We start from the raw sequence: 27,323 nt of genomic DNA, 5'->3' as shown, positions 1-27,323 counted from the left end.
AGAGCCAACATACACAGCCTATATGGAAAGGGTCCAGATGTTGAGAGGCTGCGCGGGAGCCCCAGAGGGAGCCAAGGGAGACAGACCAGTGCAGTAGCTAGCAAGTCTGAAACTACGTTATCTGGTTTGGTCAAGTTCCCTCCAAGTTCTGTGTGTGCAAGACCTGTGCTCCAGGGAGGCAGGAATGGGAGTGGGGGTGGAGGGCAACATATAGGAGAAGAAGCCCATGAGAACTTAAAGGCAATGGAGTCACACCTTTGAAAGGGATTTTGGGATCCTTATCACTTTGCTCTTTCTCATTGCCCCCTGACACATCAAATGAGAGGTCCAGTCATTCTGCCATGTGCTTGTGCCATGAAATACAGTCTCACCACAGACCCAGAGCAACAAAGCCCAGTTGGTCATGGCGTGGCACCTCTAAACTTACGAGCCCAAATAAGCCTTTTCCTTTTAGAAACTGATGCTCTCAGGTCTATTGTCATAGCGGTGGAATATTGGAGCACACGGCAAAGTGGAAAGTTTGTGAGTAAATTAAGAACAAAACCTCATTTTCAGTCCAAATTCACTTCTCTTTTCAAGAATTCCCACCAGGACAAAGCAAGGGGCTGGTAAAACACACAATAAACAAGCAACCCCCAGGGTAAAGTTCACCTCTTAAGGGGCTCCTAAGGGACTCCCCCACATTGGGTGGGGACAAGCTGAGATAGGCAAAGAGCCATCTAGAAGCTGAGGAGCTAGTCATGCTTCCAAAGTGCCAGAAGACGGGGACACAACCCTCCAGTGTCTAAAGAATGCACCCAGCCTGGACCCTAGAGGCAGAGATCAACTTAGAGAAAAAGATGGCTGCACCAAGATGTAAATAAACAATCTCGCTCCCAGAGCAGGTCCCACTGGGCAAATGGCGCTGAGTATGAGCTGACAGGGCCATTTGTTAGCCGTGTGTGCCTAGGCACAACTCAATTCTCCACATCTGTTTTCTCACCTGTCAGGGACTGAGGGCTGGCACTGCCGTGGAGGGGGCTGCCATCACGGTCAGATCCATCACTTCCTGTTACCAGGAAGAATGGATTTGGCAGCCACAGGGGCTTTGTCTCCCTACCGCAGAACTAAGGCTCCAGGAAGAAATCTATTTCACATTTTTCCTTTGGTATTAAGTCCTCTTTGCTGATTCAAACTCAGATGTTTTATTTATCATAGGGTTGAAATATTCTGCTTTGAGATAGTTAACAAAGTATATTCTAATCTCTTTCTAGGTCTTATTCTTAAAAATCAGCAACTACAGAAAGACAATTATCAAGAAAAGGTAGTTACATTAAAACAAAACAAAACAAAACTTCTCCAGTAGTCTCATAGTGTCAAATTGTGATCTTTAATTATACCATCCAGGTAGATTTTTTTTTTAAGCTACAAGTCAAGAGAAATGTTTAAAATACATCCACACTGTAAGTCAACCGTAACATGCAACACTTAGGTCCCAATCTTAGCTCAAAGCCTCATACAGAGGAGGCTGAATAAATGGCTGCTGGCCGACCAGAGGCTTACAACAGCACAGAAAGGAACAGGAAGGAATGATGGAGCCAGGCCACGCTCTCTCGTCTCTGGCTCCCACCAAGTCATACGTAAACACAGCTTCCTAGGGGGCTGCGTGTGCATCCTAAATGAAGAGCGTCAGCAGTGGGCACATAATGAACGTTCAAAACAAGCAGTGGAAGCAGCCCTGGGACCAGCTACCCGAACGTGAGGCGCCTCTGGTGACAAGCAGCCCTCTTACATACACAATCCCCCCCTTCAGTCACACCATGAAGCCATTTAGAACCATCCTTTCCCCCTGAGTCATCCATCTCTTTCCACCCTTTCTTACCCCAAACACTTCCTTGGTTATAGACTGAAGATTCTAACTTGAGTTGGGGGGAGGGGCACTCAATGCAGAGAAATGTCAGGCGCGTTATTTTCAGCATGATCTAAACAGCTTCGGTGTTATAATGGGACAGAAAGAACAAAGATACTTAAGTATTAATCATCCTGCCCAGCTGCCCACTGGGAGTCACTGAAAATGGCAACACACTGCTGGCTCCTGGCCTCGGGTGCACATTGCTGCTGTGCGACTCACAGACACTCCCCTTCCTGAACATATGGAGAGTTCTCAGGAAAGAATTTGCCTCAGTGAACCCTGACTAGCCAATCAAAACCAGAAGGTTCTAAGTTCAGTGACTAATATCAGGAATGAACGGTGCGTGGTGAAAAGGAAATTTTGTATGCTGGGGAAATTTATACCCTGAGATCAGCCATGTCACAGGTGCGCAAGATCACCTGGAGCGACTGCACTTTAAAAAGGCCAGTTCAAACATTTTTCCAGCAGCACGCCTGTCATCACGGAGTATGAGAACCCAACAGCGCCCCGTCGTATCTGGGACCCCCAGGACCAACAGGAGCAGCCACCACACCAAACCTGCATTTTCTCGAGTGTGTTTAACTTTAATATCTCAGCCCGTAAGGTAGAGGTGAGCATCCTCAATCAACGGGAGGGGAACAGAACCTGGCAAGATTAAGCTTAAGCTGGGAGACAAGGGGTGGGGCTCTCTGATGACAAAACCTTGGTCTTTATCACCGTACATATGACATTTTTTCCCCCTCTTATGCCCTAGTATAAAAGTAAAGTAAAACAAAACAAAACAAAACAAAACAAAAAAAACCCCAGAAAGCTGGGAGGAGGAAACACTCAAACATAAATAGGTTCTGGCTGTTCAGGATGACCTTGGAAAACAGAGAGCCATCGACTTCCAAGGGGTGGACTGAACTCCTTAGTCGCCTTGGAAGATAAATTAAGTATGGTATGTTGAACATTCCTAAACTGAAATCTGAAATCCAAAATGTCCTTCAATCCAAAGCTTTCTAAATGCTGGCTTTTTAAAGTGGAAAATTCCACTCCTGACCTCATGTCACACAGGTGCAGGCCAGCAACATGGCTCAGTGGATAAAGGTGCTTACCACCAAACTTGAGCTTAGTCTCCAGGACCTCACACGGTGCAAGGACAACATCACTGATTCCTGAAAGTGGTCCTCCAACCTCCAGATGCATACTGCGGCATGTGCAGGCTTACTTACATATATCACACATGCACAGTATACACACATGCATAGATAAATACAGCTCTCTGCCCCTCCCCGTTCCAGCAGTAAGTGCATCTCCTCATGGAGGGCCAACCTCGCCCCTGAGACATGAAGATGGAGGCTGGAGTGACAGAAGGGCCATCCTGGGCACCTGGTAAGCAGGCTGCCTTCAACTCTAGCAAAGTGAACACTGTTGCCATTAATGACCTCCTTCCTTGACCTCAGCTACGTTGTCTACATGGTCCAGTATGAGTCTACTCACGGCAAGTTCCACAGCACTGTCAAGGCCGAGAATGGGAAAGACCATTAGCAAGAAGGTTGTCACCATCTTCCAGGAACAATGTCCCACCAACACCAAATGGCTACTGTTGATAATGTGAAGGCCAGGGTTCACCTCAGGGCTGCAGCCAAAAAGGTCATCATCTCTGTCCCTTCTGCTGATGCTGATGGGTGTGGACCACAGGAAGTATGCTAACTCACTCAAGACGGTCAGCAATGCCTTCTGCACCTCCAACTGCTTAGTCAAGTGATCCATGATAACTCTGGCATTGTGGAAGGACTCATGACCACAGTCTATGCTATCCTGCCACCTACCAGACTGTGGAAGTCCCTCTAGGAATCTATGGCATGGTAGCCATGGGCTGCCCAGAACATCATCCCTGTATCCACTGGCACTGCCAAAGCTGTGTGTGGGCAAAGTCATCCCACAGCTGAACGGGACACTCATTGGCATGGCCTCCCATGTTCCTAACCCCAGTGTGTCAGTTATGAATCTGATATGGCACCTGGAGAAAGTTGTCAAGTATTATAACTGCAAGACGGTAGTGAAGCAGGCATTGGAGGGAGGGCCCCGTAGCAGGGATGCCCACCCTTTGACCTTTGACACTGGGGCTGACATTGTTCTCAACAACCCTGTAAAGCTCATTACCTGGTATGACAACAAATAAGGCTATAGCTGCAGAGTGGTGGACCTTGTGGCCTACATAACCTCCAAGGACTAAGAAGCCCTGGACCACCTACTCAAGCAAGGACAGAGAGGAAGAGAGAGGCCCTCAGCTGCTGTCCCAACTCAGCCCCGACACTGAACAGCTCCCCTCATAGCCTCCATCCCAGACCCAACCCCCCCCACAACCCCCCCCCCCCATTTCAGGCTTTTTGCATGTGAGATACAGATCACTGGCCAGTCTATTTTTAGAGATATCATAGTGTCATCCTGTACCTGACAGGCTTCCATCCTCTTGTCAAAAACAGGAGGATTAGAATGGGTATGCTCTATATGCTGTTAACAGAGAAAGAAGAACCGTATTTTATGTGTTGCAGAGCATGACTCCAGGGCCTTGCCATACTCCATCACTGCCTTTCATCCTCACAACCTACATACCAAGTAAGTGCCTTTAGACTCCAACCCAGGAGACGGTCTAGTAATTCAGCCTGGCTTGGTGCCCTGTGCTATTACAATCACAGAAAAGCACATGAGGGAGCTCCAGGGGTACAGGCTGGGAGGCCTGGTCAGCCTTCAGTCCTTGAGTAGGGTGAGCACTGTCCGGATGATAATGCATCAAGAACGCCAAGAGGAGCAGACACATGCCATTCAAACCCCAGTCTAGCCCACACTACTGTCTGTCCTCAGCACCATCATCACCACTCCCCTCCTCCTTAGGAGACAGATGTCTCCTGCCTGTCAACCTTCACACAGAAGCATAAGTCCACGACTGTCTAGAACTATTAGTCAGGTTAGATGTACATAAATGACGTCAGATGAAAATGACTGGATGGGCCTCCTTAATTTCCATCTCAAATCATGCCTTTGCTCAGACTGTCTGTGCACCACCCAAACAACTCCCACCTGTCACAAAACAACTTACTACTTCCTATACCCTCCTCCCATTTCCAGCAAGAGAAAGCACTATTTTTGAAACAAAGCAAAACAAAAATGGCTACTCTTTGATTGAATGGATGACAAAACCAGAAAAATGAGAATTACCTTCGCTCTACTCTCACTCCTAGAGATGGCCGAAATGGAATGAGTTTAGTTGTGTGAATCCTGAGTCAGGACTGAGGCCAGATCAAAGATGAGGGTTATTCCTCATGCCTCAAATTATCTTGTCCAAAAGACACATACGGACGCTCCCTGAGATCTCATTCAAAGACATGCATCGAGTATCAAGCCTGGTTAGACACAAGAACTGTATCACCAGCTGCTGCCTCTTAAGTACATAATAAACACTTCTTAAAGTTGTTTACATATTTTAAACTAAAAACCAAAAGCAGAAAAAGGTCGACAGAACTATTCACTAGTGATGTCAATTCTGTTTCCAAATTACCCTCTGAAATGGTTAACGAGATAAAATGTCTTGCTGGGGGTAGGGGTGTCAGTGGTGGTGCAGGCCTTTAACGATCAAAGGCAGCGCAGGCCTGTGTGAGAAGAGCACGCTCTGCATGCTGTGCCAAGGCTGGTCCTTGGCAGGTATCTTGGAACTTGGATGTTGGGAGGGTTGCACTGATAAGAGCGGCTCCTGGTGCCTGGGCTGCGCAAACAGTGTGGCTTATGCTGACACCTGCTTTCCTTCTGGGTGTCTGGAATTTGGGTACCAGCCAGGGAGCATGTAACACGCCTATGCCCTTGTCTCTAATGAAATTCCCTGATTAGCAACATTTCCTACATGTTGTCACAACTTATTTTGGGGAGATTAAGCACACTCTGTGTGACCTTACTGCCTTAGTGTCCTTGGAAGGCTGCCCCTTGGAAGGCTGTTTTGTACTCTCTCATGTGATAACTTATAACCACAAGCATACCCACTCCACTCCCATTGTTGGTGGTGACAGACACTGAATCAGTAAGCACTGAACCTATGCTCCTAAGGGAACAGTCTCTATGTCCTATCTCATGCAGATTACAGTATTTTGCCTCCATAGCAACTCACTACAGTGAATCTATTTTCTTTGCGTTAACTTTTTTAGTTTTATTTATTTATTTTATGTGTATGGGTGCTCTGTTTTCATGCACACCAGAAAAGGGAGTCAAATCCTATTACAGATGGTTGTGAACCACCATGTGGTTATTTGGGAATTGAACTCAGGACCTTTGAAGAACAGACAGTGCTCTTAACCACTGTGCTATCTCCAGCCCCAAGGTGCAAAAATGGTTGGTTACTTGCCCAAGTTTAGGCCACTAAAAAAAAAAAAAAATCCAGGGTTAGGCCTGAAATCTGTTAGCTGCTTGTCCTGTTGCCGCTGATATCTCGCAAGAGACAAATTAAAGAGGCAGGGCTGGCTTGGGCTCTCAGTTTGAGGACGCAGGCCACCATGGCGGGGGACGCAGGCCACCATGGCGGGGGACGCAGGCCACCATGGCGGGGGACGCAGGCCACCATGGCGGGGGACGCAGGCCACCATGGCGGAGGAAGCACAGAAACAGGATCTTAGGGATCGAGCTGGTCACACTTTCTCCACAGCCAGGACGAGAATGGATAGTGTTCCGCTTGCTCTCTCCTCCCATCTGGGACTCCAGCCTGTGGCACAGTGCACACACACGCAGGTCTTCCCACCTACATCACCTTTATCTAAGGTCTCCTAAACATGTGCAGAGATTACCTTCTAGATTGTAGCCTCTGCAACTCTAGACCCTGCTAAGTGGACAATGACTCTTAGCCACCACTGAACCCTGCAACAGGACCCAGAACCTCTAACCTTTGGGCATCTTTGCAGGAAAGAGGAAACAAGTGCAGTGCACTGCCTTGTCTGGCCTTAGAACTTGCTCATGAGTGACTCAAACTCTTTGTCACCTTACAATCGCTCAAGATTTGCAAACGCACCACCTGCACAGGCATGGGCGCTACAGATCACTGTAACATGAGGTGAACCTTGAGGAAAGCTCCAAGGCAGCTCCAGGCCTCCCTTCCTATGACACTGAGGAAAGGAACTACTGTGCAGACTGGCAGGCGTGGAGCTCAGGGTGAGGGAGAGGAGACGGGTGAGTCACCTACCCCAGCTGTCCCAAGCCTGAGCATTAATGACTTTTTCTTTCACTAGTATGCCCAAAGCTCTTGTTCTGGAAAACCCTTGCCTCACGAGTTACATGACAAACTGGCTACAGTGGCAGGGTCAAAACCAACATATGGGCCCAGAAAGAAATGAAGAAGGCATTTGGCGGGTGTGGTAGCACACGCCTTTAATTCCAGCACTGAGTAGGCAGAGGATCTCTGTAAGTTTGAGACCAGCCTGGTCTACAAAGAAGAGTTCCAGGACAGCTAGGCTGTTGAACAGAGAAACTCTGTATCGAAGAAGAAGAGAAGAAGAAAAGAGGAAGGGGGGGGGGGGGGAAGAGGAAGGCATTAGTCTAGAAAAGGCAAAGTACTTGAGGCTCAAAGGTCCTGATCACCATCAGAACTAAAGCCACACGACAAACACCACGCAGCGCACATGCCAGGCAATCATTTCTGCACACGCAACACATTCACAGATACTGGTGCCCAGCTGTGCTGTAAAACACAAACAAACAAAAGTATAATATTCATCTTTATTCCTGGTCCCTGGCAAGAGCTCCAAAAACCCTGTACTTTCCTGGTAAAAAAAAAAAAAAAAAAAAAAAATTAATGTGTAAGCAGTGTAAGCAGTGCTTTTAAACTTGAGCTAACGAGGTAGGCCTTTAAGCCATTTGAGGGGAGGGCTGGCCCTACTGATGATTACAGCACCAGAAGTTTCAGGCCCAACTTCACCTTCAGTGGTGGAAGGAGGCTGGAGACTGAGGCCCAAGATGTGGCCAATGATCAATCAAGTGTTGAAGCCATCACAAAAACCCACTAACAAGGTTCAGACAGCTACAAGGTCAGGGAACACATGGACCTGCTGTGAGCACAGTACATGTGGAGACTGTACACCACCTCGCCCTGGCTCCTGGCCCTATTCATTACTCTATTTGGCAATTCCAGAGTGTCCAGTGCTACAATAAAACTCGAATCGTAAGCATGGCACTTCCCTGAGGGTCCTGTGGGTGCTCTCTAAAGTACCACATTCAACCATAGACAGAGCAGAGCCCAGGGATGCCCAGGACTTACAGTTGTATCTAGACTGAGACAGGCTGGGACTGCGCCTGTAGACCTGTGGAACATCAGAAACTGCTGGATGCCCGGGGGAAGTCAGACAACTGTTGGGATGCAGGCTGTCTCTCTGGTTGTCCCATTTGCTCCCACTCTATTAACTAGCCTCTTTCTGTAGGCAAAGATTGCTCATCCTCAAGTACCTAAAGCCATGCATACAGGGAACAGAATTAAATATCTTGCCCCATCTCCCCAGTTGTATTATTTTAGGGGAATTCAGCTATGAAGACATAAGTTGGTGTGTCACTCACATAAGCCCTAAAAAGCAACTTCCACAGATGCCAAATGAAACGCTTGTTTTACGGAAGCCTCCAGAGCACACCAGTTGTTTTGGTAAAATATTTTATATAGCTACTGTTGCCTCGTAAAAAACATAGCTTTGAGTTCTGGAAAGTAGAGTTCAGCGTGCTTGTTGCATCCTTCCTTCCAGAGAGCACAACTGGACTGCAGAGACGATGATTAAATCTAAGAATGACCCCTCAGTGGCAGTGAAAACACGAAGGAGTGCTATCAATGAACAAGTCCTTTGGAAGACTCACTTGCTTAAAGATGAGACCTGGACTGTATTGACAAACCACAATGAGGGGAAAACTCCAACTTGAAATACACATGGCTACAAAGAGAAGCTCTTTCTTCCCAAACAGAGCGCCCTGGAGACCCGCCAAACTCGGAGTCAATGGCTACTGGCAGCCACAGAATGTTCTACAAAGAAAGTGGCTGTAAGGCAGGAATCGGGCCCTCTAGGCCGAGAGTTGTCTATGGAGCAGCTGGGCCCGACTGCCCTGAGCCCAGCCCTGTGTGGGCTGCAGCCTCCCCCGCTGACTTCCAGCTGGAAGCCTTGGACAGCTCTCTCCAGAGAGGAAGGGCTGCTGTGGAAGGCAGGCCCATGGGAGCTGGTGTCCAGGAGAGGAAATGAGTCAGAGACTCTGGGACAGCTACAGGGTAAAAAGAGGTCAGTGAAGAAGCCATGTCATCCTAGGTTAGAGTTCAGGGCACTTCACCCAAAGTTAAAGTTCCAGCTTCGTCACTTCTGTGATGAGGGTCCTGACTTGGCTTGTGCCGTCTTTTTACTTGCCGCATTGGAAGCTGCCTGTGGTACAGCTGACTGCTTGTAGACCCCTGGCAAGTCGTCCCAGGCAAGAAAGAAGCCTTCTGGGTAAGTCAGTCTGCCACCATATAAGAATCCCATTCCAGGTTGCTATACCACCAGCACATTCTTCTACTCAGAAAGTGTCAGTAGAAAGTGAGCAGATGGAAGGAAAAACCACAGGGGTGGGGACTGCACTTACTACAAGCTGCACGCTTAAACAGCCTTCTTTTCTCACAAGTCCAGAGACGACAGTCAAGTTCAGGCTGTCGCCGGGGCTGGCTTCTCGGGCCCTCCAAGGCAGGTCTTCCTCACGCCTTCCCATGGTCTCCCCTCCATATGAATCTTGTTCTAGTTTCTTCACCTTCAAAAGGACACTAGTCACACTGGACCAGGGCCCAGCCGAGTGACCTCATTCTAACTTAATTACCTCTTTAAAAAGCCTCTTTCCAAAAGCAGTCACATTCTCAGGGGTCAGCTGTTAGAACACCACCACATGAATGGAGCAAGGCACAATTCAGCCTGTAACAGCATAAAGGAGAAAAAATCTGAGATGAACAACCCAAAACTTGCTAAGGAAAAGCAGAAGTGAATACAAGGAGAAGGAGGATAATAGGTTAGTGCCATTCAAAGGGTTTCAAAAGATGCACAACCGAAAAACACACTTCTATGAAAAAAAGCAACCATGAACATTAAAGCTTCTTAATGTTTAAAACTGCAACACTCCAAAACATACACACACACACACACACACACACACACACACACACACACACACACGATGAGCCACAGAGGAGAAGAAAGAATATTACAGAAGTCGGTAAATCTACAGAAAACAAAGGCTTAAAGAGGGGCTTCCGTTGAACACAGCATGAAAAATGAGGAGTCTGAAGTGAAGAATTCTAAACTTGATTTATTCAGAGATACTTATTTGCTTTAGTCTTTTTGAGAAAAAAGTACAAACATAGGTATGTATGTTGAAAATGTTGTGGACCAAGGTGGGTGGCCTGACTGAAACCCACTCTTGGGTGGGGACGGAAGAAATTAGTATTCCCATAAAACTGCCATTTCCCAGCTTCTAGGTTTTTCCGGAAAGCCTGCTTCCATCTGCTCACAGGCATAGGAAGCCCAACCTCATACCCTGCCCCCGCATGGGTGTGCACATACTTGTCACTGAGGTCCACATCTGGCTGAATTATCTCAGGACCAGCAGGCTTCTAGACACCACTGGCAAGGATTAGAATCCCTTGGCTGTTTCTAAACCCAGCTAAGAATTGAAGGACTGTTTTATCTAACATATCTCTATGTGAAATACAATTTATAGAAGGCCACTGATTTGGACAAGAGACCAAACCAACACAGAGCCATTCAAGTAAAGTGAGAGTAATGAGAAAGCACTTGTCACAGATGTTTAGCCATAGGAGCTGAGCTTTAGTCACTCGTAAGCAGCCACCTGCCTCCAACAAGGCAAGGCACTCCTGTTCTCTATTCATAAATGCTGCCTGTCTACTTGTAGCCCAGTTCTTCAACCAGAACACCCTCCCTGTTTATAGAATCATTAATTCAACCTAGTTTAGAATCTGAACTAAGTTTTTTTGTGATTCTTTTTGTTTTGTTTTTCCAAGACAGGGTTTCTCTGTGTAGACCAGGCTGGCCTCGAACTCACAGAGATACACCTGCCTCTGCCTCCCAAGTGCTGAGATTAAAGGCGTGCACCACCACCACACAGCTCTTGGTTTTATTTAACAGAGGACACTAGTACCTTCCTCACAGGCATGGCAGCCTGTACCTGGAGTCCTAATTATTCAAGAGGCTGAGATGGTGGTAATTCTGTCATTTGAGAGTCTTTAGAAAAAGGAGTGGAGAGAGGCACACCCGCTCGCTCAGTCTAATAGAAAAAAAAACCTTAGGATTTCTCAATAATTTTTAAGACTATAAAGGGTAGTAGACTACAAATTTCGAGAACTAGTTACTAAGCTAAAGTAACCAAAAGTTAAGTCTATGGGGTGATATTATTAGCTGAAGAGTCTAAAGGAAAATGTACTAATGTCAGAGACACCCAAGAGAGCTAAGTTACTGTGTGCAAAAGCACACGCTCCCATATGTGTCTGATAACCTTCCCTTAACTTTATACAAAAAGAAATGATTGAATCAAATGGGAAGTTGCTACTCAGAAACACTGGAGGATATTTCACTACACGTCTCTCAGAAGGTAACACTGCACAGTTTAGAAAGACATATGACGTGAGAACATAATTGATAAGTCCAATCAAATAAATGTACATAAAACCCTGCATACATAATGGCACATGTATGGAGGCCAAAGGACACTCTAAAGTCGGTTCTCTCCTGCCACATGTGAGACGCAGGGACTGAAAGCAGGTTGCTTTTGTCCTTTGAGTAAGCGCCTTGCCTTCTGATCCATCTCATCAGCCTAGCCTTTCTTTCATCAGTTTGCTCTTCTTCTAGCTTATACAGGACAACAGAATGGGGAAAGTTTACACTGCTATGAAATATCTGGCTTCAAACACTCATCACTTTTACCTCTAGCACAACAATGAAATAAATGCAGCACCTACGAAAACGGGAGCTGTTTCTCTTTAGATGACCATAAAGAAACCTACCTGACGAACTTTAGAAGAGTCTCACTCTGGGGCTGGGGAAGATGAGCCAGTGGTTAAGAGCGCTGTCTGCTCTTCCAGAGGACCTGGAATCGGTTCCCAGAATCTACATGGTGGCTCCCAAGCATCCCTAACTCCACTTCCACGGGACCCATGCCTCTTCTGACCTCTGCAGGCTGCTGCATGGGATGCATCTATGTAAATGCAGTCTTACATCCACATAAAACTAACATATTTTTAAAAGACTCTGATCCTGGACAGGGCAGAAGAGGTTCTCCCTCCTGTACACCTTCTGAGGACAAGACTAACTGTAATCAAAGTGTAAGGGAAGACCTAAAGAGGTTTCAGAGCATCTGGTACAGCTGACTTGAGAAACTTCCTCCTGTGAATCGTGCTTTAAAGAAACACTCCAAGTAGCTGGAGAGTACAGGCTGCTCTTGCAGAGGACCCAGGTCCAGTTCCCAGCACCCAAGCATCCTTAACTCTAGGTCTTGGGAATCTAATATCGCATTCTGACCTTCATGGGCACCAGGCACACACGTGGCACACATACTTACATGCTCATACACTCATACGCATAAAATAATATTTAAAAAGTTTTGTTTTGTTTTAAAGAAAGAAATCATCTCTTATGGTAAAACAGCATAGACTTCCGGGCAAACACAAGGCTTTCAGTGTCCACGAGGCTGATCTGAATTATGCGGTGACTGACAGAAGGGCGCTTGAGTACTCAGACTTGTTTCCAACAACAGAGGAGAGAAGGCGGCTGAAATCAGTCTCCCTAGCTTTGAAGTCCAGATGCTCCTCCAGAGATATTTGGGGAGAGACCATTTTCTGCCTTTCCCATCCTGAGGAGCCTCTTTGTACCCCTTTCTTCATGGCCCCTTCACCTGTCTTCAGAGCTAGAAGACACAATCCTGCCTCAGACATTGCACTGCCTTCTTCTTCTCTGTCAAATCTCCCTCTGCCTTTCACCTGGAACCCACCTTTTCTTTTGGTGGTGCTAGACATAAAATTTAGGACCTATTCCTGCTAGGGGAGTGACCATGGGGCTATGCACCAAGCCCTTGCCTCTTTTTTATATGGATACCTCTAACTGCATTCCAGGTCTACCAGATACTTTTCCTGTCCCAGCTGACACAAGTTGACACACATGTAAAGTCCCTTTTGCCCCTAGAAGACAACCTTTCAGTGATGGAGATGTGACCATCTCATGAGGTCGTGGGGGAGGCAAGTACAGCTTTATTCTCACTCTTCACAGTGAAAGCACAGCCGGGAATTCTAGGCAATCAACAAGCGGTGACCCATTGGCATGTATGTGAAGTTCCAACAGCACCAAGCCCTTCAATGAGCAATCAGACTTCTAGCTCTCTGAAGGACTTGTTGGTTTCCTTGTCCTCAGAGCTGGTATTAGGAAGACGAGTGGCCTTCCTTGCCACCCTGCTCTCCCGTTTGCTACAGACAAGACACCAGGGATGTACAGGCGCCATCACGGGGATTTCGCGCTCACTACTACTTATTCCTTTATTAGACCTGGTCATGGCGCAGGAACAAGTAACTAGCATTGGCCAGATGCTCTTAATTATCTATGGTAAGAATGAAAACCTAAATTCCTAAATTAAAGACAATTTCATCTTTTGGCTCTGTGGTTATGTTTTAAATACAAGGCATTTGTTAGTAAGGTTTGACTCTTGATTCCAAAATGGTCTGGCTGGCCGTTATTCTAGCCTATTGCTTCTCTAAGGAAAATCAAAACAGTAATTGTGGCTCCATATATCATATGGAGATAATAAAATACCCTCTGCCTGTGACCCTGACTTCTATGACACACATGAGTCACAGCAAAGATCCCGGCGGATCTTCAGGCCTCATCTACCTAGAGATACCAGCAGCCTTGGTTCAGTTTAGCACAAGAAATGGAGGCTACCTGTTATCCTGTCAGGGATGGGTTTGGTTTTGTTTTTATCCTGAGGATGTCAGTTCTTGTGAGGAAAAAAAAAAAAAAAATAGCTGAGTCTGCCCCATCTCTGAGGAGAAAGCACACATCAGAAAACCGCCCATGTGAGTAATTGCTGGCTCCCTGGGACGCCACCACAGAGACACCAGCTTATGTTGGCAGCTCATGTAAAAATGCTCCATGTTTGTCGAGATGCACACGCGTCCATCTGAGTGTGGGATGGAGACGGGGAGGGGTGGAGATGGGAGATGCAAAGAGGCCGGGTAAACTACATGATACAGAGAGAAAGAAGTCTGCCAGTGACCACAAGCTCTGTGTAACTGTGAAGGGGCTGCGCATGTGTCAGGTGAGCATCTGGGGGGCATTGTGAAAGTGCTAATTACATCCCCTGCGTGCAGACCCCCCGGACGCCACAGCCTGCTGCAATCAATCTGCTCTCCACCCGGACAAGCAGACTTACTCGGTGTAAAGGTCCGAGGGAGACAGCAGAATGGCTCGTCAGGGTCGCAGGTGAAACCGAACCTTTCAGCAGGCTGACCTCCAGGACACTTTCCCCAGCTGTCTGGGTGGGTGCAACGCAAACATAAGGGCCTTTCAGATGTGATGTGAGCAGAAGGGCCACTGCACCAGCAGCGGGAGTGACGCTGTATCGGCTGCGCCTACTGCTGTTGGCTTTGAACATGGAGGGGGCTGTAAGCCAAGGAATGTGGGTGGCCACTAGAAGCTGGGAAAGGCAAGGAAACCAAGCCATCCCTGGAGCCCTCAGAAAGGAGTGCTCAGCTCTTGTTGACATATTGGTTTTCACCCAGCAAGACTCAAGTCAGACTTGTGAGCTACTGAACCATAAGGCACTATGTCTGTGTTGTTTTAAGCCTCTGCTTTTGTGATAATAGCGTAACAGTAATCAGGCACTAACACAGAAGTAGCCTAGGGTTTGAGGGTGTTAAAGCTCCCTGAGCAATTCTGCTTTGTGGCAAAATCTGGTAACCACAAAGACAAAGGTGTGCCGTGATGCTTGCTTGTGTGGGAAACACGTGGCAGTGTTACCTGAGAAGGTGGTAAGTCCCACACAAGACCATGCATCTTCCATTCTCAGTCACGTTCCCACGGACACTGTCTGTGGCCTGCACACACCGCAGGTGACATGGTCATCGGCTTAAGTCAGAACCCCTACCCGCAACAGGCAAATTTCCTTGAAATAAAATAAATAAATAAATAAATAGCAGATAGCCAAGGCTTTTAAAATAAAGCTTATTATCTAACCAATATTGCCTCATAGTGAAGGAACTGACCAATGCCTGGATCACACACAGATCCACAATTGGCCTATTCATAGTACCATCAGGAAGAGAAACAAACTGTGCCCGCAGTGTTAGCTGTCGCAAGCCACGTTAGGACTGTAGAGACACAGGGTTCTCCATTTGCTTACGAGTCTATTTGCATGGGACAGATGCTCAACAGCTGGATTTGTTTATTTATGATAGAGCAGTGGACTGAAACCATGGGAACAATGGCCACATTCCTTTTCGGGATCAAGCAGGGAGCGCCTGCTGTCCGTTTTGGCAAGTGCAGCCTCCCTGCAGAGCCTCCCACTAGCAGGACTTCCACACCCACCCACACATGATGTTAACAACTTTCCTCAGAAGCCACCCCTCCATGGTATTGTCCCCAAACTGAGACTTCAGAACCTTTAGCATCACATTTGCCTCCGTACCCTGTTTGCATTGCCGAGGAAGCTGGTACAACAGAAAAGCAAGCCATCTCAGACAACAGTTTAAGCTCCACCTTTTATAGAAGATACGGCATTCCGAGGTCTCTCTGCAACTGAGCTTCTCTCCCAGCGATGAAGACATCATTACCTCCCTTTCCTCAAGAAGAGAATGGGACAGATGTGGACAGGCGCGCTCAGCCTGTGGTGAGCGTCAGGGCGTCACACGCAGGCCGAGGCTTCTCCAGCTGCTGTCTGTCTTCTCACTAGGCCACTGCTGCAGATTGAACATTCCTATTCGGCCCTCTCACTGGCATCTCTGGTTGGAGGCATCTAATTTGGATTTACAGTCTCCATTCCTCTCGATTTCGCTGACTGCCCAGCGAGAACACTGGCTGTCTCCTGCTCGCATCCCGTTCTGTCCCTACTGTTGTTCCTGTCAGTGAGGTTCTCATGCCCTACATAATTCAAGGACAAGCACCTAAGTCCTAAGGCTCCAGAGCACAGTAGCCCACAGATTCCTCTTTCTCAAATCACATCTGTCGCATCAGGCCCACACAACTTTATTTTGCTTTGTATCAAAGGCACCAAACACTAAGCAATTTCACATCCTCCACAGAAAAGAAACACTCTTGGAATAAATAAATCATAAAGTATTTCTCAAAATAGTAGGGCCAGGTATGGGCAACAGAACTGTAACCACAGCGCTTGGGAGAAGAATTCAAAGCTAGTCTGATCTACATAGTGAGTCCAAGGTGACTAGGGCTATAAAAAACAAAATTAGTGGAGTAGTGGTGGCCCACGCCTTCAGTCCCAGCACTCGGGAGGCAGAGGCATGCAGATCGCTGTGAGTTCCAGAGCAAGACCGAGTTCCAAGGCAGCCATGGCTCCACAGAGAAACTTTGTCTCAAGGAAAAAAAAAAAAAAAAAAAACCAAACCAAACCAAACCAACCCTTAACTAAATTAACACTGAGAACTGGAAAGTTTTTAGTGACATTTCTTTACACAGTTTTTGATAACTGCAATGTAAATTGTCCGCAAAGCACCACAACTGCAAAGAGCCACTGCAGCCATTGCCTGCAACCCCTGTGTGCAGTCAGAAGTGATTCACCAATCACAGGAGCTGCGGTGGTTACACCAGTAGCAAGTTGGCCAATCACAGGAGCTATGGTGGCTACACCAGGAGCAAGCTGGCCAATCACAGGAGCTGCGGTGGTTACACCGGGAGCAAGCTGGCCAATCACAGGAGCTGCGGTGGTTACACCGGGAGCAAGCTGGCCAATCACAGGAGCTGTGGTGGTTACACCCGGAGCAAGCTGGCCAATCACAGGAGCTGCAGTGGTTACACCAGGAGCAAGCTGGCCAATCACAGGAGCTGCGGTGGTTACACCCGGAGCAAGCTGGCCAATCACAGGAGCTGCAGTGGTTACACCAGGAGCAAGCTGGCCAGCTCGGACTTGTCTTACCGTTCTGCTCGTCCAGCTCATTGCCAATCTCCTGGCCCATCTGCTTCTGCCGACTTATGATAGAGGAAAGGGCATCAAGACCCGCGTCCTGTTCTGGAAGAAAAGGAAAAACAACTCACTGAAAAATCAAAGAGAAACATTTTAATGCTAATACAAATACATACGTAAACCTATATAAATACTGACACACACACACACACACACACACACACACACACACACTCACACACACACACTCACACATGGACATCTCTCCAGACAAGTGATGCAATTCAACACACGGCAGAAATGGCACAGTGGCTAGCATTACTGGAATAAAAGCTTAAATATTTACTTCACACCTCAGGCTAAAATGATTTCTTGATAAATTAAATACTTAAATAGGAAACAGAAAATGTATTAAATTTGGCTACGCCAACATTTAACCCTCCAGTAGGGAATGCAAATAGAACATGTACAAATCAGCAATAACAGGGCAATGTTCTGATTTTTTAAAAGGAGAAATAATATAGACAAGAAGTATACTAAAGAATTTCAAAAGGGAAAATAAACACATAAACCATTGACATCATTAATTACATACTTTGCATTTGTTCTCTCCCTCTCTCTCTCTCTCTCTCTCTCTCTCTCTCTGTGTGTGTGTGTGTGTGTGTGTGTGTGTGTGTGCGCGCGCGCGCGCATGCGCACACATGTTGGAGTCAGAGGACAGCTTGTGGAGTTGGTTCTTTCCTGCTACTACACGGTCTCAGGGCTCAAAACCAGGTCATCATGTTTTGGCTGCAAGCACATTTATTCAGTGAGGCATCCTGCCAGACTGACATCAATAATTTTTTTTTTTTTTTTTTTGGTTTTTTTGAGACAGGGTTTCTCTGTGTAGCCTTGGCTGTCTTGGACTCGCTTTGTAGACCAGGCTGGCCTTGAACTCACAGCGATCCACCTGCCTCTGCCTCCTGAGTGCTGAGATTAAAGGTGTGCACCACCATGCCCGGCAACATCACTAATTTTTAAAAACACAAACAAAAAGCAATAATAAGATCTGAGAGCGTACTAGATTTGTAAAGATGAAAAAGAACAAGAGTGCACAAGGCTACCTGAAGTGTGAGGGACCTGTAGGGAAGTTGAACTCACTATGGGCACGGAAGGTAAGTTCACCTTGCTGACCGAATCCTTGAGATTTCAATCTACCCACTCTCACTAAGTCCGGGAAATGTACTTAAGAAAATCTGCAGCAAAGCAATGCTGCATCTACAAGAGCAAAGCAATGATGCATCTACAAAGAGCTTCCCTAAAACACATCCCTTGTGCTGGAGATGAACTTACTACCTCTCAGTTTATCTTTTGACTTCTCTGGAACTTTTCCTGGAGCCTTTAGTTTTTTCTCTGTACCAGGCACGACACTTAATACTGATTATCAATCTGATAGTTTCTTCTAGAATTACCTAGAAGACAAACCTCCGGGCAGGCTTGGAAGAGATTATCTTGCTTAGGTTATGTGAGGTGGGATGACTCACTAAAAAAGTGGGCTTGGGTCCTTAGCTGCGCATGAACACAGTATGACCAGTTGCTTCAAGCTCCTACCACGGGAACTTCTCTACCCTCCAACTGTAACGTGGAATAAATCCTCTCTCTCTTCCTTGCTTTTCTCATGATATTTTATCACATCCATGGGAAATGTAACCAAGATGCCTGGTCTTAGTCACTTCCTGGGTCCAGCCTTCTTTCCTGTGTGTGCCTCTCCCTTAAGCCGCCCCTTCTTCTGGATTCTGTTTTGGAGTACAAGTCCTGGGAGCAGAACCAGGGTTGGTGTGTGCCCAGCACACACTGTCCCACAGCACTACATGCCCAAAGCCTCCCTCTCGACAGACTCCTTCCGTGCTTGCAACTTAATCATCGCCAACTCCTTTGGAGCACAGTGGCACCCAGAGGTCAGGGACTCCTCCTCATCCACATCCTCCCCAATGATGTGCTTTACAGGGACTGCGGGGAGAGGTCTGCATGTCACCCGAGCACCATATGCCAGCTGATGGTAGTGGTGTGCTGGCTACAGCTTCACCTCTTTATGTGCTTAGTGACTGCTTCACATAAAGGCTCATCTATGAAAGCAGGCGCACGAAGGTCTCACTCAGGAGCTCACTAACATCTACTTACAGTTTTACATAACTTTTTTACAGAATTAAATCATTATACTTAGCTCTTTGATTCACCTGGAATTTATTTCAACTTAAGATGTGAGGCAAGGACCCCTTGGTGACATTTTTTTGACACGGCATACTTTTTAAAAAGCTATAAACAGCCTGCTGCGTCTAGGGACCACTCCAAGGCACCATTTTACAGCACGATCACTTTGTAATGAGGGCCTCTTGGTCCTTAGGAGCAACCTCCTGGACGGCCTCCAAGATAAATCTATCATCAAACTCCCACTGTGAGGAACGGCTATGCTACAGCAGGAGTCGACACGCACCCGAAGAGGAATCCATAGATGGACTGAGGGCCAGCGCATTGTGAAGTGATGGGAAACCGGTTGAGAAGCGGAAAGCAACTGTCTCTAAGGTCGTCCACTAGGAAATACGCTGACGCCCTGACACTGTTTTATTCAGCAATGACACAAATGTCGGTGAAAAATGGCTACACTAACCCTTCCTCCCAAGTTTGCTGTCTCCTGAAGGTCTCCCTCATGCACAGCGGAAAGGAGAGAAGAAATTCTCCTACTCCTGCAATTACCTACTCAGAGTGCAACGCTGTACAGCAAACTTCCGGCCCACAATCCAGACACGGAAGACTCTGGACAGATCAAAATGACCATGTCAATCAACCGAGCTTCTGAGCTTTAAACTGACATTTCTAAAAGGCAATGGTTTGGCCATTTAGTAGCGATCAAACTAAAAGGCTACTTCCAACAGAAACATCATCAGGACTCGCTACAGACAATCTGCTTACAACAGTGGAAGTGTGACATCATGACAGTTCCCTGTATTCTACCTCAGCGGCCAAGGCTATATATAACGCCTTGGTGGTGTCGTCACAAAGAGGCATTTGCAGCACACCAAATCTGAGTCAGTCTTCAACTTCACAGTGAGGTAGATTTTAAGACCTGATCACCACAAAAGAGAGAATAACCCATGGGGAAGGTGTGGTGAAGATGAAGGAGTCTGCGATAGGAGACTGTTAGCTCCAAGGAACAGAGGCTGTGCCCCTCCGCCCCCTGCTGGCAGAGGGACACATGGCCGAGGGTTGAAGGGAGGCAGTTGCTGGCATTGAAGCTGGAGCTATGAGCCAGGGATCCTCTAGAAGCTGGACAAGCCAAGGGGACAGACTCTGCCCTAGGGCCTCCAGAAAGGAATGCAGCCAGCTAACACCTTGATCTGAGCCTCTGGAGACCCAAGCTGAACTCCTGACCTTTAAACTATAGTAATGTGAGTTTTAAGTCACTGCGCGTGTGTGCTAATTTATTGTAGGAGCGCTATTACAATCACTTCTGAGAGTCCCTTTGCAACAATTAGGTGTGTAGAAACTTCCTATAGTTGGAAATTCAGGAAAACCATCCTCTAAACAAGAATCACTCAACTGTGGGAGGACAGTCCGGTGGCAGTAGATAAAAAACAAAGGGACAGTCATCAGAACGCATTATGCCAAAAATAACAAGCCTGATTTCTAAGCAAGCCACTAAATCTAACCAATTTAAAGAAAGTATCTGGGTCACAGAATATGCTGAACAACTTATGGGCAACACACTGCAAGAACAAGCCAAGGGGAAACTACAGGGTAAACAACCCTGTTTAACAAAGACACGGTAGAGGAAAATAGTGTGAGCAGGAGTAGACACCTCAGGTCTGCATCTATTAGTCACAAGATCGGGCCGGAACCACTCAGACCCCGAGCCAGCGAGAGGAGAGAAGCTCTACAGGGAAATCGGGGAAATTGGAAACTGTCTGGCTATTTGATTGGACTGAGTGATTATTTCTAACATGGCAGGAGTGATAACTGCATTGTAGCCTTTTGTAAAAAGCAGTCCTGGGCACAGAGAGATGGCTCAGCGGTTAAGAGCGCATCTTGCAGAGGACTGTAATTCAGTTTCCAGCACCCACACTGGGCAGCTTACAATCGCCTGTGACTCTAGTAGAGCGACATGCTTTTCTAGACTCCACGAGTACTCAATGTTCACATGTACACATGGCCATACAGAGACATATCCATAATTTAAAAAATAAACATACCCTTTTGAAAAGTCCTTATATTTTGTAAACATGTTTTAGGGTATTTAGATAGACTATTCTGAAGCACTCAACATTGAGATGACATAATGTCTGGTGTTCACTTTATAAATAACCCCAGGGCATATGCAATGTATAAGGATCAGAGTTCAGGTTCCAGGGCCACAGGAAAAGTTAGGTGTGGTGGCATGGGCATATTATCAAAGCACTGGGGTAGCAGAGACAGGAGATCGCTGGGTCCTGCTGACCAGCCAGCCCAGGAGAAACAAGGTAGACAGCTCCCAAGGAGCAATGCCCAAGTGATCTTTAACCACCACATGTACAAAAAACATGTATGTGCACCACATGTGTATACTCACACACACATTCCTGGAGGTAGGTAAGCATGTACACACAGATAAAGCCAAACTAGCTATAGGGAGATATTTATTGAAAGGGGGATGAGGAAAAGAGCACAACCTACTCTACTGTGTTTGTAAGTTCCCATAGCAAAAGGTCATCGATGTGTTAGTAACAAAAAGGGAGAGGCTGGACACACAACTCAGTTGTGAAGCCCTTGCCGAGCATGCGCAAAGCCCTGAGTTCAGCCCACAGCACCATTCAGACACAGGCAAGCAGAGGGACCAGAGCTGTTGCCACAGTCCTCTGATCTGCATGAATGACAAGGACTTAGAGGTTGAGCGTGCCTCCTCGTCCCCTCTTCAGAGTCCGGCTGGTGGCACAGAGAATCTCTATTGTCAGCAAACATTTCACACGCACCCTTTGCTGTTTGGGTCAGGAAGGGACCACGGAAGGTTTTTCCGCTTTTATGGGAAAAAGCAAAAACAAAACAAAACCAGAAAGCCAAATACAGCTTCAAATACAGGCTCTGGCACTACTGCATGGTCCTCTGGGTTTAGGAAGCTAAAAAAAACCAGTTGATGTAATGATGTCCAGTACCCAAAGAGAAGCAATGGACGGCTCATACTTAATGTATGCAAGGAATGCTCCCTGAAAACCAGAGAGAATGAGGAAAAGATGAAGGCAAATTAAAATAATAAGAATAAGAATAATAGTTAAGCCTAGCCACACAAAGGAGTTCATCATCGTGTTAAGACCCTCAGAGCAAGGTCTAGAACAGATGGTCTTATTTAGGTTTAGTTTTAAGGTTCTAGGAAAGTAAATTTCCTAGTATATGTGGTAGCTACAAGGAAGACTGTCCAAGAACACAGTCTATAATTAGAACTATCCCAAGATTGTCTACCAAGATTTACCATTCTAAAATGGAATCTGGCTAGTCACCTTTCCTGTCCCTGTTTTACAATAGTAGTTGATCCTGATTATCAATTTGAGGAGGCTTAGAGTCACCATGGAAACAAACCTGTGAGGAATTTTTCTAGACTAAGTTGAGACAGGTAAAAGTGGGTGGTGCCATTTTATGGGCTGGGGCCTAGACTGGGTAACAGGGAGGAAGGAGCTGAGGGGCAGCATTGTCTCTCTACTGCCTCACGGCAGACGCAATGCAACCTTAAGTTCCTGCTCCGTGACTCCCCTCTGATCGACCCCATCCTCAGACTGTCAGCCAAAATAAACCCCTTTCCTTGGGTTCCTCTGTCAGGCACTGTGTCCCAGCAGTTAGAAAAGCAATTCCCTGAGACCAGGAAGTCTGTAGCCAATGCTCAAATCCAGAAAGAGCAACTACAGAATAATGGAGACCAGGCTGTGTTAACTTAGGCACCTCACCAACAAATGGCTCAGCAGAGGTAGGGGCCCTGCGTGTCACACCCTGCAGCCTGACCTGGTTACAGCACAGAGCCTGCACTGACCACTGTCTCCTTCCTTTCCCCTATCCTGATCCTGAGGAGACCAAGTTACCATCACCACCACAGTCACCTCTACTAGCTGCTACGTACATCCCAAGCTACTGCTTATATAGCGGGCTAGCCTTAGGTAACTGGCTGTCATGAGACCTGGCTTCTAGGCTGAGCAAGAAAGGTATTCACTGCCCTCAAGTCTATGATCTAGCAATAGTTTTGGGGTGGCTTCCGGAGTATCTCTGTCTAGGCTCATAGATCCCACTTTATCGCTGACAAAGTAGTGCCACAGAACATCACAAGGCTCCTGGAGCACGGAAAAGCTACTAAGCATTTGGGGTAAAGACTACTTTCATGTTTGTGCTGAGTTGAGAAATAGCTTGCTCTACTAGCAATGCAACCTGGAAGCATTTCATACCACAACAGGAAGAAAGAACAGGGAAAGACAGAGACCCCAAAACACGGGCTCCTCCACTCCCTGTCCCAATACCCAGAGGCCAGCAGGCCTGCAAGGGATGGAATCCCAGTGGGGGAGCTGCTATGGTTTGGAGATGCCACTAAGAAAGGTACAGGGCATGTGCTCACTCCAAGCCTGAGCAATCCCGAGTGCAGCACATTCTCAGGGCCAGGAATACTTCTCCTGACTGAAAACAGCTTTCCCTGGCAAACAGCAATGACAGGAAAATCCACTTGTATTAGCGCTAGGCAGTCCTCCTAAAAAACATGGCTGCTGCAGAGTAACGGGCTGTTGTGAGCTGTTGTTCTGTGCATTAAGCTGGGTTGCTTTTCATCTGTCCACTTCCTGTCAAACCCGGTAATGGGTGAAGTATGCGAAATTAAAGACATGGAGAGGCAGTGTTTTGTTTACCAGGTAATTTCATTCTGAAGAGAGTTCAAAATAGAATTAAGACTCCTATTTCTGGTCAAGATGGGCTGACAGGGACCAGATTTCCTTCTGGCCTGGATGAACAAGGAGAAAAAACAGGCAAAAAATTCAAATCCACTATTTCAAGAAACATATATCAGCTGACAGGCAAGATCTCTGAGAGAGGGAAACAAATGACATGAACCTAAGTTTGCCCAGGTGGCTGCCTTGTGGATGCTCCCATCGTGGTGGCTGCCTTGTGGATGCTCCCATCGTGATGGCTGCCTTGTGGATGCTCCCATCGTGGTGGCTGCCTTGTGGATGCTCCCATCGTGATGGCTGCCTTGTGGATGCTCCCATCGTGATGGCTGCCTTGTGGATGCTCCCATCGTGATGGCTGCCTTGTGGATGCTCCCATCGTGATGGCAGCCTTGTGGATGCTCCCATCGTGATGGCTGCCTTGTGGATGCTCCCATCGTGATGGCTGCCTTGTAGATGTTCCCATTGTGTGTGTGTGGGGGGGGGGAGGGGCTGGAAAGCCCCACATGGAATTCTGTAGTTACCCTCAACTGAGTCCAAAGGGGTCAATAGCTGGAGTGCTAGAGAGAGGAGAGTTGCATGGAAAGAGCCCTGCAGTCTCCCAAGGCATCCACACCAAGTCCTCACTGAGTGTCAGTCAGGGCTTATAAGCAGTGAGCTAGAGCCCCAATCAGAGTCACTTCAAAGGGTAGAAGGGACCATTCACTGCACTGGACCAGGGTAAGACGCTGACCCCACCCCCACCAAGCAGATCGTCTTGGGACTTCCGGTGTACCACGCAGAGTACCAGAGTGTTTTGGGCTCAGTAGTGTAGTAAATTTCCTCTAGACCGGAGGCAGACATTTTCTTTGGGGGCCACATAGGAAGCGCATGGGCCTTTGTGGTTCATATAGTCCCTAAGGCAGTTATTCAACTCTACTATTGCAAGTGGGAAAGTATCTATGAATACTGTGTGAGTGAGTGAGCATGGCTGTGTTCCCGTAAAGCTGAATTTATGGGCCCTGAACTTTTAATCTCATATAATTTTTACAAGTCACAAAGTATTCTTTTGATTATTTTTTACCATTTAAAAAATTTAAATCTGCTTTTAACTTGCACACCAAACAAAAGTAAGATTTGGCTCATAGGCCAGGGTCTGCTGATCCATGTTCTAAAATACTTTAAACATCTCTTTCATCTGTCTTTAGAAGAAGGACTCAGGCCCAGTGAGATGACTCAGCTAGGAAAGCACCTGCCTCGTGTGTCTGATGATCTGAGTTCAATTCCAGAACCCAGGCAAAGAAGGAAAGAATGCACCATGGCATGTGTGTCCCTACACATTACACATACATACACACATACATGCTAAATAAAATAAAACATCCTAAATATGTAAAAATAAAAGCATGGCTCAAATAACACAACTGCATCGCACAACAACTCATAAAAATATTTCAAGATAGCCGGGCATGGTGGTGCACGCCTTTAATCCCAGCACTCAGGAAGCAGAGGCAGGCAGATCTCTGTGAATTCGAGGCCAGCCTAGTCTACAAAGCAAGTCCAGGACAGGCAGGGCTACACAGAGAAACCCTGTCTCAAAGCTTTTTTTTCAAGAGAATTCAAAAATATTCAGTACTATATCGGGAAAAAAAAAAAAAAAAAAAAAAAAAAAAACAAAGCTTGGATCCAAATAAACATTTCCTAAAACAAACAAGCAAAAACAAAACAAAAGATAAATATTTCCTAGACGCAGGACTGTCTATTTTCAACATTGTACCAGGTTGTAGCAAGTACAATAAGGCAAAAAGAATAAATTAAAGGTATCTATATTGAAATTAGAAGATATGACTGTCTTACTCGTAGACAACATAATTATTTGTGTCAAAAAAAAAAAAAAAATCCAGATTTAACAAGTAAGCTACTAGAACATAGTAGTGAGAGTAAAGCAAAGTTGCCGGATCCAACACAATGCAAATACAAAGAGCAGCTAGAACATAGCAGTGAGAGTAAAGCAAAGTTGCCGGATCCAACACAATGCAAATACAAAGAGCAGCTTACACATGAGCAGTGATCAGATACTGACCAGGAGTAAGTGCGACCACAGCCGTCTGAGGTGCACACAGTGACACTAAAGGCAACGCTAAGAAGAATTAGGGAATAGAATTAGGGAATAGATGAAGCTGCATTCAGTCACGAGTCCATGTATGGGTGGGGAGGTTCTTCCTGACGTAACATCAGTTCTTTGCTAAATAATCTAAAAATGTAGTTGCAATCAAAAGTACACATGCGAATGATGCCATTTTTTTTCCCTCAAAATTCAAAGCTGATTTTAAAATTCAGGCTAGGAATACCCAAAAATATAGAGAAAAAGAGCAGAGTCCAAATGACTTGTGTTGCTTGGTTTAGCATATATTAGAAAGGCATAACACTGGAGACCCCTAGAAACAAGCAGACTAACGGGGAAGAACAGAGCAAGAAATAGGGCGCACACATGTGGTCACGTGATTATTTTTGAAAAGCATAGAGAAATTCAGTAGTGAAAGCACTTTGTTTTCATTTTTAATGGCTCTAAGCCAAATAGATACCCAGATGCAAAGAGCACCCGTGCCTAGTTAACTCAAAGTAGACCACAGACCTAAAAACCTAAAATTATAAAATTACTAGAAATAAAAGGATAGCAAATCTTGTGGTTTTGGCTTACTGAATGTACTTTTATATATAATCAAAACATAAATCACATAAGAAAAAAACCTGATCAACTGGACTTAAGAACGCCTGCAGTTTGAGAGCTGTCACAGAGTGGGGGAGGGAGAGTACAGACAGAAAGAGAGGCCCGTAAAACCTGTGTGTGGACTAAGAAAGTGTGGGCTGCACACTTGTCACCACCCGGCCTTCCACACTTGCAGGACCCTAAGTCTGACGAGAGAACTGTGAGGGAACATATGAAAACATCTTGCAAATTAATAAAAGAGTAAACTTTTTCTAAAGACATCTTAGGGGAAAAAAAATCAACACATGTAAAGATTCACGTGACAATCCAGATGCATTTAAAAATTATCCATGGAGAAAGAAGCCAGATCCACTTCCCCCAGAGAGTAAATACTGTATGAAACTACTCACATGAAATTGTGGAAAATAGAAACCAATTAATAGTGATAGAAAACAGATCAGCTGTTATCTAGGAATCTGGAGACAATAGGAAGACTCTCAAAGACACGAAGGACCTTCTGAGAACTGTGTTCACTGTCTTGATTGCAGTGACGGTTTCATCATATATGTAAACACACACGTGTGTGTGTGTGTGTGTGTGTGTATACATATACATGTGTGTATGTGGACATGTGTGTGCATGTACATGGATGTGTATGTGTGTGTCAAAGGTCATC

At 46.3% G+C, this 27,323-nt stretch overlaps 1 protein-coding gene across 1 annotated transcript in view; it reads right to left on the bottom strand.

The window, feature by feature from the left end:
• Positions 1-27,323, bottom strand: part of Stx8 (syntaxin 8) — a 229,475-nt gene that overhangs the window by 158,393 nt on the left and 43,759 nt on the right. The window contains exon 6 of the mRNA XM_051168484.1: positions 17,051-17,143. Coding sequence (XP_051024441.1) covers positions 17,051-17,143 — 93 coding nt within the window. The remainder of the gene's footprint in view (positions 1-17,050; positions 17,144-27,323) is intronic.

Source organism: Acomys russatus, chromosome 25, assembly GCF_903995435.1.
Source record: "Acomys russatus chromosome 25, mAcoRus1.1, whole genome shotgun sequence".
Classification (NCBI taxonomy): Eukaryota; Metazoa; Chordata; class Mammalia; order Rodentia; family Muridae; genus Acomys; species Acomys russatus.
The sequence above is the reverse complement of the archived record's forward strand: the minus strand, read 5'-3'. Positions and strand labels throughout refer to the sequence as shown.